Below are 15,009 nucleotides of genomic sequence, written 5' to 3' on the forward strand. Positions count from 1 at the left end.
CATATCTGTCATTTCTACAAAATTTATTGTATGCATGAGTTTCCTTCACTGAGCAGAGTTTTTCTTATCCCCCCCAAATGAAGCCATACCTTAAGTTTCTTTATCCAAGTCCACTAATTGACTTGAAAACAAGAACTGAGAGCTTAAACTTTATGTTGTATTGGGAATCAATAGAATCATCAGTGTACACAGGTTGTTATCTGCAGCCCATTTGCTGACTGTCTGAGCCACTATACATTGCATTAATTGTTTCCCTTTCTAGGATCGATGTCTAGAACCACAAAAAAAAACCATGTTTACAAAAATGCATCAGATAGAAGTGAAGCCAGGTAACAACGCAGTCCAATGATTTCTGGAAAGTCTGCCACTGCTAGCTTTACAGTATTCTGCATTCAGTTATATCAAAAGCAGTAAGATATAAATCTATGTTGCAAAAGCCTTTTTTTCATTAGGGTAGGTAAGCAGTCATTCATCAGTATCGTCAGTGTAGGTAGTTTAAACTCTGAAGACCCTCATGCACCTTTGAGAATAGATGTACTTGGAAACAATTCCTTGCTATCTCAGAAAACTTTTGTAAAAAGACAGACTTAAAACCATTTTTTCAAGAATATTGAGAGGAGAAAGGTTATCGCAAGTTTAGACTTCTCTTGTGTTCTGAAAGGCACAACTGCCTCTTGTGCAGCACTGACAGTCCTAGAAGGAGACTTGATTATTCCTCTCAGTTGCAATTCTTAGACAAAGCTCTGATTCAGACAGCTCCCTACATGCTTTTCTGTCTGATATCCGTACCACCTGATGTCCTTCTAGCATCTTTCTGCACCATAAACAGAGTGAACTAAAGAACAGGAGATTTTTTTCATCTGTAACTGCAACTATGCTGCCCAAAATGTTTACGCATAGTTGGCTCCAGGTGAACCTTCTGGCAAAGCAAACTGCCAATGGATGCAGCACAGAGCAGTGAAGCTGTTTAATGGCATGGTAGATTAAGGAATATATATATATTTATATATATATATGTGTATTATATATATATATATAGCCCCAAAATCAACAGGAAAAATGTAATTTTTGTAAATATTTAAGTTGGGCACTTTCAATAAAACTTTCAATATTTAAAATATTGCCCTTGCTTGCCAAGACTGGGAAGGAGGTGTATCTTTAATGCCCATCACCCTGGAAATTCATCCTCCAGCTCTTACAGAAGCCACCACCAGCCCTTCCAAGTTCTTGGGAGCTCTACTCATATGTCCAGTACAACTCCTCTTACTCTCCTTAAAGCTGAAGATCTTCACTGTGCCTTTATTTCAACATCATCATCTTTACTGATAACCTTGGCAAAATATTTACTTTTAGTATATATTAGTAATATTAGTTTTGGACTACTGTGGCTGCATGGGAACCTTACTCCCATTCTTTATTTTTGGCTGTATGTATATCTAAAGAGCAATCTTCAGCGCTGTTTTCAACAGCTATGTGTTACTAGCTCATAAGTGCTAATTATCCAACAGTTAATAGTGTCTACTAGCTCATAATATACGAACAGCAGCATATGATGCATTCTAGCATTAGTCATACCATTCAGGAGGTTATAATGACTGGGGTGGAGGAGGAGTCCTGGCATACAATGGGGGTGTTATAGAATCATAGAATCCCTGATTGGAAAAGACCACTAAGATCATCTAGTGAATTGTCAGCCCACCGCCATCACACCCACTAACCGTGTCCCTCAGCTCCACACCTATGAATTTCTTGAACACCTTCAGGGACAGTGACTCCATCACCTCCTGGGGCAGCTTATTCCAGTGCCTGGCCACTCTTTCTGAGAAGATTTTTGTTTCCAAATATACAACCTGAACCTCCCCTCACACAACTTAAGGCCACTACCTCTCATCCTATCTCTGTTACCTGGGAGAACTTTCTGGCCATTGTAGAGAGCAATAAAGTCTCCTCTGAGCCTCCTCCAGACTGAACGATCCCAGTTCTCTCAGCCTCTCCCCATAAGACTTGTGCTCCAGACCTTTCACAGCTTCTCTGGACACACACCAAAACCTCAGGGTCTTTCTTGCAATGAGGGGCACCATGGTATCTGCAGGAATTCATTCTGTTTCCAGGCATCTCTAAGCAGCATTTCCCTCCAGCTCAGGATTTCTATATGACGTCGTGGTTCCATATGCAAATGAGAAGGGAGGGAGAGCTCCTTGTCAATGCCTTGTAACGGGGCTGCGTTTCAGTGTTGATGGCACACCAGCTGGAGGCTGCGGTGTTTGGTGTAAGCAGCATTTTGGGTAGGAGGGGCTGAAGCAAAACACAACCAATTCCCGGGGGATTTTATAAGGACCTGGGTTGGTCCAAGCAAGTCACCCCGTGTGTTTAAATTTCCAGCGGCATCCATGCAACAATACGAGCTACATCATTATAAGAATTATGGGAATCCAAACCACTCATTTGCTAGCAGGGCACACAGCATCTAATTAGATATATGCTAATTAAAGCACGGAAGAGAAGGTCGCAGGCGGCCCTTTATTCCAAAACTGCCACCTCTTCTTTCTGACCCACTTTACAGCACGCCCACAGAACACGCACTGTACGGGTGAGACCCGAGTCCCGCACTGCCCCTCCGCACACCACTGCTTCGCTACTACCTGCACGCCCCGAGTCTCCCAGTGCGCATGCGCACGGCTCTGCTGAGAGGAAAGACCTCCCCGCCGCCAGGTGGCGCCGCCTCCGTCTCGGCGCCCTCCCTGCGGATTGTGGCGTCTCCCGGCGGCGTCACTCCCAGCATGCAGCGCGGCCCGCTCCTGCCCCTGCTACCGCTGCCGCCGCTGCTGCCGGGGGGAGAAGATGGCGGAGGGAGGCGCGGCGGATCTGGAGACTCAGCGCACGGACGTGGCGGCGCTGCTCAAAACCGCCCTCCGCAAGGGCGACACCTGGTGAGGCGGGCGGGGAGGCGGGGAGGGAAGGGGGGGCCCGGGCTGCGAGACTCGGGCGGCTCCCCCACCCCCGGCGGGGCTTCGCCTGCCAGAGGGACCGACCTCCTTCCCCTCGGCCCTCCTCGTTCCCGAGGGCGGCTCGAACCCTGCGTGCGCCGCAGGCCGCCGGGAGCGGGCGGATGACAGAACGGGGCGTGGGGTGGGGGGGGGGGGAAGGAACAGCGCCATTCTTCCCCCTCCCCGCCGCTCAGCCCCTTTCCGGAGGGCTCCGACCGCCCCGGGCCACGGCAGGGCCGCGCCGCGCTGCCGAGGCGCTCGGTGGGGGCAGGCACCGAGGTCAGCAAGGTGCAGGGAGGCGGGGGAGGGGAGGCCGGGAGCCAGCCCGGCGGGGTGCGGGGCGCGATGGCCGCCCCTCACAATGAGGACCGCGAGGAGCGCTGCTGGAGCGGGGCCGGGGGAGGAGGGCTCTGCTCGGAAGCTTTCCTTCCACCAGCCGGGTTGCAGGGAGGAAGTGGCGCCGGCGTAGGCCTTACATCTAGACTTGGGCTGCGAACGTGTTAATAGGCAACGAAGCAGCCCCCGGAGGTGCAAACGGGCTCATATGATCATCTCTTCCACGGCCAACCTATGTTTTCCTGGTCCGTAGAAAAGATCTCTTAGTGGACCGTGCAGATTGTCAGTAGAATAAGCCACGGCTGGGAAGAATTAGGTTAAATAAACACTGTCGTTCTAGTGTGTGTTTGGGGATTGGGCAGATGGAGGTGTAGTTCTTGGAAACTAGCTGGCATGTTGTGTGGGGTGGTGGTTGTTGTTGTTGTGTGGTGTGTTTTTTTTTAAGAGGACAAAAAAAAAAGAGGAACTGCCCCTCCTTCCACCGCCCAACCTCTTCTCTTCCCTTGTGAAGTTGTCACCCAAAGACAAAGGCTGAAACGTTAGCTCGGTGAAAATTAAGTATGAATACACAAAAGTAGAGCTTCCCCACCTCATTTCAGCTGTCATCACTCACTTGTTCCAGTTCCATAGAAGACTATATTTAACAGTGTTGATACTGCAGCATGTGTCAGAAGCATACATTCTGATGCATTATTCAAATACTGCTGAGTATACGTTCAGTTTTTGGCATATGAACAGACTGCTCTTAAGCTGGAAAAGTATAAGCAAGTAGAAAAAGGAAATCGATTCATATGGTACTGTTGAAAACGACTGGCAGTAGTACAAGGGTGCTCAGGCTTGGAGTCTTCTAAGCTTTTTTCTTCCTTCATATATGATTCTGTTGGGTACTTCCTGAGTACTAAAAAAAATATCCCAAGCGGTTGATGTTATTCAAAATGAAAGTAACTTTGTGAGCAGTTTATGTAATGAGTAAATCAGGGCATGTACCGACTGAGCTGTCTTTTTTTTTTTCCTTAATAGGTAAAATGTTTTAACATGGAAAAACCAGTTTAGTGAAATAAGCTTTTAAGTTTTCTCTGAAAAATAAGTATATTTCACTGTGATTATGACACTAATATTAATCAAGCATTTTAAGGCTGAATAAGCTGTGGCAGAGCCCTGTTGACCGTGACTCATGAACTATTAAATCTAAAAACAGATGTGTATATAGGTGTGTTGATAGGATTAACACTTAAAGCTGTGTATTTAACTTCACAAATTAAGGAGTGTGTGTATCAGAGGTATTTTGATACTAGCTTTTTGGTCTGAGTAAGGAAGCATGGTAGTTTACATGCTCTAAGTCATGACTCAGAGTTGCAGTTTCCATTCATTCACTCAGTAGTAAATTTTGGAGAAAAATGTGAGCAATGATGTATCAGCTTGTTCTGTTGGAGCTTTCAAGCACTGTACTTAAACACAGTGCTTTTAAAATGTCCAACTCTCGTGAATGTAGAGCATAGAGAAAACAAGTCATTTATAAAGCTTTTGGGGTTTCCTCTTCAGGAAAAAGGAAGAGTGGGGCAAAGAGAAGCAAATCATGTAGTAGAGGGCAACAAACTTCTTAGTTCTAAGAGATTACTGCAGAGAGAAAGAAATGAAACTGATTTACATGCAATGTTTCAGAAGTTAGATATTAGAAAAGATTTTGTAGAATACACATGTTCAAATATTCCATTTGAACAGACAACTTAATAAGCTGTAAAGTTTGCTACAGTGGATGTTTTTACGAATACCTGGGGCATAATATGGGTAAAAATGTATTGTCACAGTGGATGGGCAGGAGCGGTGTCTGTCTTCCACCTGTTCAGTGCTCAGGGATGGGATTCTGGGCTGATTTGTTCAGGTTACCTTTCCTGCATGCTTTTATGGGCAGTTAATAAGTGTTTAAATGAGGTAAACCTGCAGGTTTTCCATCTTCCCATTTTTCTTATTTTTCCTAAAGGATGTATTAACTAAACATCAAATTAAAGCTTTTCCAAGGAGGAAAATCCTTAGTTTATTAGTTGCTTTAAATAATTATAATTACTTTTGTTCTTGAATTCAGCACTAAAAACCACACTCTCATTCCAAAGAACTCGAATTACCTGTAATTCTCTCTTCTTGCAGTATTTCCCAAAGAATGCACAGTTTCAGTGTTTCAAAGAGCTCTGGTTTTGTTCTGAAAGAAAAGAAATGCACAGTTCATCTCATATCTTGCAGTCTTAGAATCTGATCTGATTGCTCCTCGGCGTTTTGAAATCGTACCATTGAGAAGTGAGAAGAGTTTTTAGTATCCATGCAGATTTTAACCTCTCAGTCAAAAACACTGATTGCTACGATTGCAGACAAATGTGAACTCAGTGTCCTCCTATATCCAGTCTCAGAAAGCACAGAACTGTTGGTATACATCAATTTTATTTATTTATTTATTTTTTTAATTTGCATGACCAACTGGTCTTAATGTTGTCATTTAATGCCTTTGGAGCTGCAGTGGTATTCTTGAGAACCTTGCCAAGTATTTCTGTTTTTACTGTGTCACTGGGATACAGTTTTCAGCTCTGAAAGTTACTGATACTGCCATAGTTTTTCAAGAGCTGATGAAGACTCTGCCAATTGTTTGTGACTCTTTATGTGAATTTTCTGCCTCCTACTGAGAAATAGTATCTTGTCTTTACTTTTAAGACCACTTTCAGTCCTGGTTTCTCTGCAGTTTCTGTTATGCTGTGGCTGTCTTAGTCAGCAGTGTTGCCTCAGTTACTTAAATAAGACATTACAAATGCTTTCATATTCTTCACTTTCATACCTCTTATGCACATTAGCCCTCCGTGGTCCAAGCTTGAGAGGCCACAGGTGTCACCTGCCAACAAGTGGTTCACTTAGTAATGGGTAACAGTGACTAATAATGACTAACAGCACAATTGCTTCCACCAAATTTCCTGTCTTTTCCCCAGAATTTCCCCTCTGTACTTCTTTAATGTATTTCTTGCTGTGTTCGTTTCTGTGCAGATAAGAATGTAAATGATATTGCCAAAAGCAGTGATTTGGAAAATAATTAGGTTTTTAGGTTTGGATAAATAAGGGTCACAAGTTTATTTGGTGTCCAGGGGAACAAATGTAACCCTTAGATGTTTACCTTGTGAATACTGTGTAGCAGCACAAAGAAGTACAGTAGCATAGAACCATTCATGCTGTCCAATTTTGGCTTGACATGTCACAAAAGGTGTTCATTTGGAATGAGCTCAACAATCTCAGATTTTATGTGAGGAGGAGAAACCCTTGAATTACAGAAGAGAACTTAAGAGCCTTCATCTGTTTCGATAGTTGAGTGCTGTGCTGACATATACACAGAGAAGACATCTAGTATAAGAGGTTTGAGGCTAGCAGATAAAGACTAGGATTTCCAGCATTGCTAGCCAACAAATGTTGGTACTATTCTTCACCCTTTGTTTAGAATGAGATAAATGCATGATCTGTTTGTGATTTTTAAACTTGTCAATTATTTGTGTTCTCCCAGACTGTCTTTGATGCACATTGCTCCTGAAATTCTAGTGATTCCAGGGGGAGTACTGCTGTTATTGAACAACATACGTTTCTGGAAAGGTGAAGGAAATATTGTCCAGAAGAATCACAGGGACAAGTATTGGTTGGTTGTCATTTTTAAGGCTCGTAGCCACTGAGGAGAATAGATAAAATTTTAAGTGGGGTAAAATCCTCAGTTAATGATATGGAAAGTTCAGTCTTCAGGGATTTCCCCTCTAGAAATGTGTTTGAAGGATTTCCCATCAAAAATAATAAATAAAAATAAAAAGTAACCATTTAAAAATTGAATATGGTAAAAACTCATTAGTCTTGATGAGCAGGAATATATGGCTCTATTTGAAAACCCTGAAGTGCCCATCACTGATGATAACCTGGATATTGAAATGCTTATCTATAATAGCCCTTTGTGGCAGTGTTTTCCATGTTTGATAATCCATTATTGTGCTGTACATGAATAGAATGTAGATTGGACTTTAATGGAAGATTTGCTTGATTTCGGTGACATCATGGTGCGGTGTAATTGACCTATATACCTCAGTAACATTTGAAGTGATATCTTCAACTTACCAGAAACAAGTATGGTGGTAAACAAGGAGCGCTATCTCATTGTTCAAAGGCTGGAAGTGACATTTTGGTTCCTTTTCTTTAAAAGGAGGCTTAAGTTGATGAGTTTTTTTTACTTAAAGATCTTACAGCTGAAATTTTATGTTAAGTTTTTTTCACTGTTTGAAGAAGGATGCAGCACTTATGTGGAGATATACAGAGTGTTCTAAGTTCTCTTGGCAGGTTACTTGCAATTGAAATAAGTAGGTGTGGATCTCTTCTGTTAGTTGATGGGGCAGAGTTAAAGTGAAAGGTGTGTTTGGGTCAGGCTTCAAAATTGGAAGTCAAATGTTAATTTAGGAGTTAATGCAATTTTTTGTTGAGAAATCTTTAGTTAAATGGAGAATATATGAATGTATTTGAAGTGCTTATTTGTGTAATGTTCACAGGCAACTTAAAATTAACACAGAAACGCAGTCCCTTTGTTATGATTTACATAAAGATTTACGTCAGCACTTGATATATATGAAGTTCTGCTTAGACTTGCAGCATTTTATGGGAACAGCATAGGGGTGCTGTAGTGGGAATTGGACTGGTATGATCTAATTAGTTGATGTGGAAGTATCTTGGTGCACTGACTTCTACAAAGTTTTCATTTCTAAAGAGACTTAAGATTTCTTAAAATTGGGAACTAAATGATGCAGTGGTATAAAGTGCTGCTTGCAGCACTGGAGGGCCTGGGTTTGAATCGCCCCTGTGGCGCAAGTGGTAAAAGCGCTGCTTTGCTACACAGAAGGGCTCGAATCCCGGTAGTTGGACTCGATGATCTCTAAGGTCCCTTCCAACTCATACGATACTATGATACTATGATATTTCTTTTTTTCGGTTTTTAGGGTTTTTTTTGTGGTTTACCATTTTGAATAAAACTATGGTTGAATGTTACTATAATAAAGTAGGATAGTTGCATTATTTAATCTTCAAGTGCTTCTGAAATTCTGAAAGAAATTTACATTTTGAAATAATTTGTTAATCACGTGTAGCTCATCAAGCAGTTTTGGCTGGCCTAACTCAATCATAGAATCACAAGGTTGGAAAAAACCTATAAGATCATCTAGTCCAACCGTCCTCCCTTTACCATGCCTACAGAAAACCCCTAAACCATATTTCCTAGTTCCCTATCCAAACACCTCTTGAACACTGCAAGGGATGGCGACTCCACCACCTCCCTGGGCAGCCATTCCAGTGCCTGAACATTCTCTGAGTAAAAAAGTTCCTTCTTATGTCCAGTCTAAACCTCATCTGATACAACTTGTGGCCATTTCCTTGGGTCCTGATTGTTGCCTGGTAGAAGAAGCCAAGCCCCTCCTCATCACAACCTCCCTTCAGGAAGTTGTACAGTGCAATGAGGTCTTCCCCTTAGCCTCATCTTCTCCAGGCTAAACAATCCCAGCTCCCTGAGCTGCTCCTCATAATACTTGTGCTCCAGACCCCTCATAAGTTTTGTTGCCATTCTCTGGACATGTTCCTGGGCCTCAGTGTCTTTCTTGTAGTGAGGAGCCCAAAACTGAACACAGTACTCAAGATGCAGTCTCACCAGAGCTGAGTACAGAGGGATGATTACCTCTCTGCTCCTGCTGGCCACGCTATTTCTTATACAGGCCAGGATGCGGTTGGCCTTCTTGGCCACCTGGGCACACTGTTGGCTCATGTTCAGCTTAGCATTGACCAACCAACACCCCCAGGTTCCTTTCCTCTTCACAGTCATCCAGCCACTCTGCCCTTCAAGTAGAAACGCAGGTACAAACTTTATTATTTTCATAGTTGGAATGGTGCAAGAATAAAATCGGGATGCTGCGTCTTTAAGCAGGAGTCCTAATTTGCTTTCAGCAGCACAGTTCCACTTTAGATGAAGCAATACTGAAGATATACTCACGCAAAGTGAGGGTAGAAAAAAAACCCTCAGCCATCTCTCGAGACAATTTGCACAGTTTTGCTGTTGGAAATGTAATATTTTGTTTTCATATGGTCAGGTGTCCTAGCAGTATGTGGTGCTGAAATGAGCATGTCTCTCTGAAGTATCTATTGCACATTAAGGTTAACTGTTCTGATTTTGAAACCTTCAGATCTACCAGTTAGCGTAAATAAATTTATATCGGATACTGTTTAATTCTTTCAGTATATAACTGAGTGATGCATTCAGAATGCTTCTGACAAAAGGGGTAAATGCTGGGATCTTATTGTTCAAACACTTTTCTGTCAACCGAGGAGGTGAGGTAAGAGGTGAATCCAGTCATACTTCTATGATCAGTTGCCACTGCTGAAATGCACCACCCACCACCTCACTGTGCTCACAACTACTCACATCCATAAATGTTCAGCAAGCAGTGATGAATGTCAGTAGGTGCCATTTTTTCTGCATGGAGGAATTTGGTGCCACACCTTGAATCTTACACACTTCTGTGTCAGACACTGTTGCCGTCTGTCACACAGCAACTGCACGTACTGGTATATTGGCGGGAAGGTTCAGCCTGTAATGCTATCACAACATCCACCTCTGACAGCAGGGGCCAACATGTTAAAATAGGAAGCATTACTTTTGGAGCAACCTTTGTACAAGTGTTATATTTGAATTGGTTATACAGAACATAGAGAAGTATTTCTTACTGTTATAGCTGTACTGGGAAATGGTGCAGAAAGTGTTGAGTACTATATATATAATTTGTAGATGATGCTGTAGGTGCAGTAATGGATGAGAATACAAGCAGGAATCAGACAAAGGCCTGTCACAGAGATCAGCAGTCCTCTGTAAATGCAGGAAATAACATTTTGTTTCATGGTAACGGACCCAAAGAACAACAACACCTACAGCATTTCCTTAGTGGTAGTCTGTAGGTGCTAGATGAGGATGAAATAACTGATCTAAACTTCTCTTAGAGATAGATTTAGTCTCTTTAGCATCTTCAACTAAAGCAAGCTTAAAATAGTTGTCTTTCACTTTTTCATGTTGATTTACATTATTTTTAAACAAACATTGTTTGTTTTTTCTTTTTCTAGTAATAAGAATCAAGTAATAGATGACATTTTATGTATTATCTAATGAATAGTTGCAGGTCATAAGTAACTTATGCCTTGAAAACAACCTGAGTGTAGGAAAAGAGGAAGAGGAAGGTAGGTTGAAATGTTTAATATTATGCTTTACGGTTGTCAACACTTGTCAAAAGGTCATTCAAATAAAAAAATTAAAGAGAAATTGTACCTGAATGAGAAGGTGGGATTGGAAAATAGCTTCTGTATGGATGAGCTCGGTATCACCATCAGTCGTCACTGCTTTTTGAGGGAAATAGTGGCTTGCAGTGTAAGGCAGTATCAAGGGACATTGTAATTATATTTTTTGACCCCTCTGTATGATCAGTAAACTCACAGGAGCCTGAACTAAGACTACAAGACAAGTGAACGTTGCCTTTTCCTCCTTTGTGGGGATGGCACTGAGTCTGTGCAATATGAAAACCTGTTGTGTGTTGAAGGGAGAAGGAACTGGGTGGTTTTTCTCTGTCATGGTCTGACCGAATTCCAGTTTTTCTGAATACTCATGTCTGCAGATGTGATGTAAATCTTGATTATAGCAGCTTCTTCGTGTTCTGCAGGAGCACAAGTTCTATCAGTATCTGTATCAGTGTATCCAACTATATCAGTGTTTCCAATATTATTGAGGTAGTTTCAGAATCTAACTTCGTATTTCACTGTAGTTCTGAGTAAATCATATGTGCATGTTTTGTTTACTGTTAGACAGAGTTTTGGGGCTATTTCAGTTTTTATGTTTCTGTTTTCAGCTTCTTGGCTCAGGGTGACTTAAACATAATAAAACTTGTTTATGTTGTTTTAATCTAGCCTGGTTAGGTGACTGATTTATTTGGAATGCCTATAAATATCAAACATCTACTAATTTAAAGTTAACCTTGGGGTGAGATTGTATTGGTTTTAAAGGTTTGCCCCTCAAACCAGCATGTCTAGAAATCTCTCAGCCAGTTTTCTCCATCACTCTCTAACAAAAATCCTCCAGGGGCATTTAATCTCAAGATAGGTTGGTTAGCTTGTTCATTAGCTTGACTGGTGATGACTGTGAGCTAAATTTCTTTTTTGAGTGAAATCTGGATTCCATCGGGGATAAGTAACAAATGCTACTTTAGAAAATGGTTTTATACAGGGAATATTCCATTGCCTTGAGCTTTGCTGGGTTGTGCTGGGACAGCTTTGTCAGTCAGGTGCAAAGTTCAGGAGACTCCCTTAACATTGTATTGGTGGGGAGCACTTTTCTGTATTAGGAGATAGTGACAAAAGTGAAACATTGTACCACACCTAACATGCAGATATTTTATATCTCTGTTCTACTCATGCATGTTACACTATTTTTGTATCTGGGGCAGTACATATTCAGTGAAGTATATCTGGTCTCAAGTGCATGCTACAAGTTTTTAGTAAGTTTCCCTCTAAAGACTGCTGACATTCATTTAAGAAATCAGATTTTAGCAGATATGGCATTTTAAGAGGAAAAGAGATAACTCAAGTAAACGAAACTACAAGTCTTCTGTTGGTAAATACTTTCATTTTCTGATGGTTCCTTGCATCATGGATATTATGACATGGATGAACAGATAAACAAAGTTGCAACACTTATTAAGGTTTGCCTTGTTTTGCATAGATGAATCAGCAGTTTGTCTTGTCAGTCTTGGTAAGAGAGCTGTATTGAATATGTTCTTAGGATCAGAATATATAGTCTAATTTTCTGATTTTTTTACTCTCTTCCTTAGTGGTAAGAAGTGGTTTTTATTAATGTACTTTATATGCTTTAGCAGATCGATCCCCTAAGCTGCACGACTTATAATTGCTTTTTTTTTTAGTGTAATCTTTAACATGATAAACCCATCTTGAGTAAAGATGAGGGAGTTGTATTGCATTTGAACACAAATTTCCATTTTTCTTTATTTTATTGGCAATATAATATTTCATTTGACAAGTTCTTGCAAAGGTGGAGGATTACTGTGTTCCATACTAAATCAAAGCAGCTCCTTTTACCCAAGTCAGAATGCCACTGAAGTAAAAGCAACCAGTGCTGAGTAAAATGCCTATGATTTATGTAGAACTTGTATGTACATATGTATGTGCAGTAATTAACTGTGAGAACTCACCACTGCAGCGTCTGTTAGCATTTTGAGAATCTGTTCCCATATGTATAATTCCTTGTTTTACATTTCTGCTAAGACCTGTTCTGTGCAGTGCATATGTTGTCTCACAGCTGTGCTTAGCTGGTCTACCGAATTCACTCTTGAAAATGTCTGTCTGAGAATAAACTCATTACTTGTTTAAATTAAGAAGTCTTAACAATGCTGGTAGATCCTGTGTTGATGAAAGCCTGTTGTCTCTAAATAGAAATTAAATTAATTACCAGACTGCTTATGTAAGTATCCTACTTGCCTTTGTTCATGAAGGATGTTGAGAATTGAATGTTGCAATAGTGAATCAGACAGCACTTTTCTAACCTATGATTTGTGGTCCGTGAATAGTTCACTAGGTTCTGGTAAGACATCTACTGAGCCATATCAAATATATAATAAGTTCAATCCAAGTCTGAATATTAGGATATGACATGGTATGCAAGCAATCTTGAGAACTGGCAGTTGACTGTTTGCTCTTTACCCAGGAGGATCATTTTAGTGGGATTTTTCTATTTAAAAATTACTACACAAGGTTAGCTATATACCACTTCATACTACAAGCTGTATTAACTGAAGTGTTAAGCTTTGCCCTCGAGTGCACACAAATTACATAATCTTCTCTTATTTAATCTTTTCATCACTCTTCAGTAGAAGGCATCTTGCAAGAAACACATGAAGCCAATTATTTGTCTGCAGTTACTAAGTTTTACATGTGCTTTATAAATATTAACTTATTTTTAACAGTTGTAGAATCTAGTCTTATGAGTTGTATTTTGCACCAGTTAAGTTAATCATTGCATCTTTGCTCATACGTCCAAAATACACTAACCAAGCAAAGTACTACTCATCGTGAATTCAAGGAAGGAAGAAAAAAAGAAGATGCAAAGTAATTTGAGTAGCTTTCACGCTATTGGCATTCATGCATTCTTCATTGTACTTTTCTGCCTCGTACTGGTGGGCAGACTGTTCAGATAAGCTCAGATTTCAAGTGATATTTTTAAGGATTTGTTTGTCATGTAGTGGTTTTATTTTCAGGCAAAAAGCTTGTCTGTTGTTTAGTTCTTATCACACTTAGATTCTTGCATGATTTACAGGTAGCCTTTCAACTGTTTATGCTAGAGATATTGATCTCTTATCTATGCATGTAAATACAAGTTTGTAGATTGTAATAGAAGTGATAAAAGTTTTTGAGCTTTTGTGTTAGGAAACAGAAATGTTTTCAGTTAGGAGATCTGTAAAGAGGCACTGCAGAGGAAAAACTGGTCAGTAGTGAAATTAATTAATTGGATGTGAAAAAATAAAAGTAGATGAAGCGTTGAGTTGGTAAATGCTTAAAGTCTACAACAGTGAATCCCTACCTGACTTGCATATATCCCGAAGTCAACATTTCTGTTGCTCACAATATTATCAACATGATCATTTAGTGCAAAGCATTTGGAATAGTAATATGGTTCTACCTGAACCATGGCCAACCTGTTGTTTTAATCAATGCTAATGTGATAATTTCCTTTCTCTGTAAAATTATAGCTTTCATTTCTTAAGATTCATCATTTCATTCAAATTTAGATCAAGAAGGTGGAGGCCACAGAATGGGGAAAGGGACAAGGCTGGTGGGTTTCGTAGGAGAATGGGTGCCTGAGTGTGACTGCGTTCCTGACCACACACATTTGTGGCTGTTATTGAATGGTTCTGGACAACCATGGGCAGAGGAGGAGAAAGGTGGGAATGCTGTTGGCCTTTAGTATCTCCTTAAGACTGAAAATGTTCTGTATAAAGCAGAAGGTGAAGGCGTGTAATGGTAATTGAAATCAGTATCCTTTTCTCCACTTATTAAAGAAAAAGGACTCAAATATTAAAAGAATCTTATAAAAGGAACTGGGATTTGTATAGACAGAGTGAAAGAACTGGGTTTTTGCTAATGTGAGAAGAACTGCTGCTGGTTGTACTTAGAGTCAGACAAATGCAAGAGATTCAGTAGTATTAACATAAGCTTTTCCCTTTACCCTCAGTATGTGAGGACAGTAATCTTTAATATCTGACTAAATTCAACTATGTGTATACTCTGTAGAGTGGAATCTTTCTATTTAACGTTATCATACCATTTCAGTCTTTCACAGTAGGATGCAGGATCTGTTTTTCTCTTCCAGAGAATGGAAGGTAATACTCATTTGATTGCAGTGGTTAGTTTGATAAAAACAACAACAAAACTTGTCTGCAAGACCTCTGGTTTTCTTTTTGCAATTTTCAAGCAAACTATCTTAGTGGGTTTTCCTAAATTTTCATATTCGTGTGATCTTTCAATTAAATTTGCTAAGCTAAATTGCCTCATGCAAGCTTCTGTCCACTCTATTTTCTTTTCCCTTCTCATTTCT

At 40.5% G+C, this 15,009-nt stretch overlaps 1 protein-coding gene across 2 annotated transcripts in view; it reads left to right on the forward strand.

The window, feature by feature from the left end:
- The first annotated feature begins 2,746 nt into the window (after positions 1 to 2,746).
- The window catches only part of USP15 (ubiquitin specific peptidase 15), a 64,020-nt gene continuing 51,757 nt past the window's right edge, over positions 2,747 to 15,009 (forward strand). For both annotated transcript variants that reach the window (XM_072333434.1, XM_072333442.1), the window contains exon 1: positions 2,747 to 2,930. In XM_072333434.1, the coding sequence (XP_072189535.1) occupies positions 2,842 to 2,930 (89 nt within the window). In that variant the 5' untranslated portion in view covers positions 2,747 to 2,841. The remainder of the gene's footprint in view (positions 2,931 to 15,009) is intronic.

The sequence above is a fragment of the Excalfactoria chinensis genome, chromosome 1 (assembly GCF_039878825.1).
Source record: "Excalfactoria chinensis isolate bCotChi1 chromosome 1, bCotChi1.hap2, whole genome shotgun sequence".
Lineage (NCBI taxonomy): Eukaryota > Metazoa > Chordata > Aves > Galliformes > Phasianidae > Excalfactoria > Excalfactoria chinensis.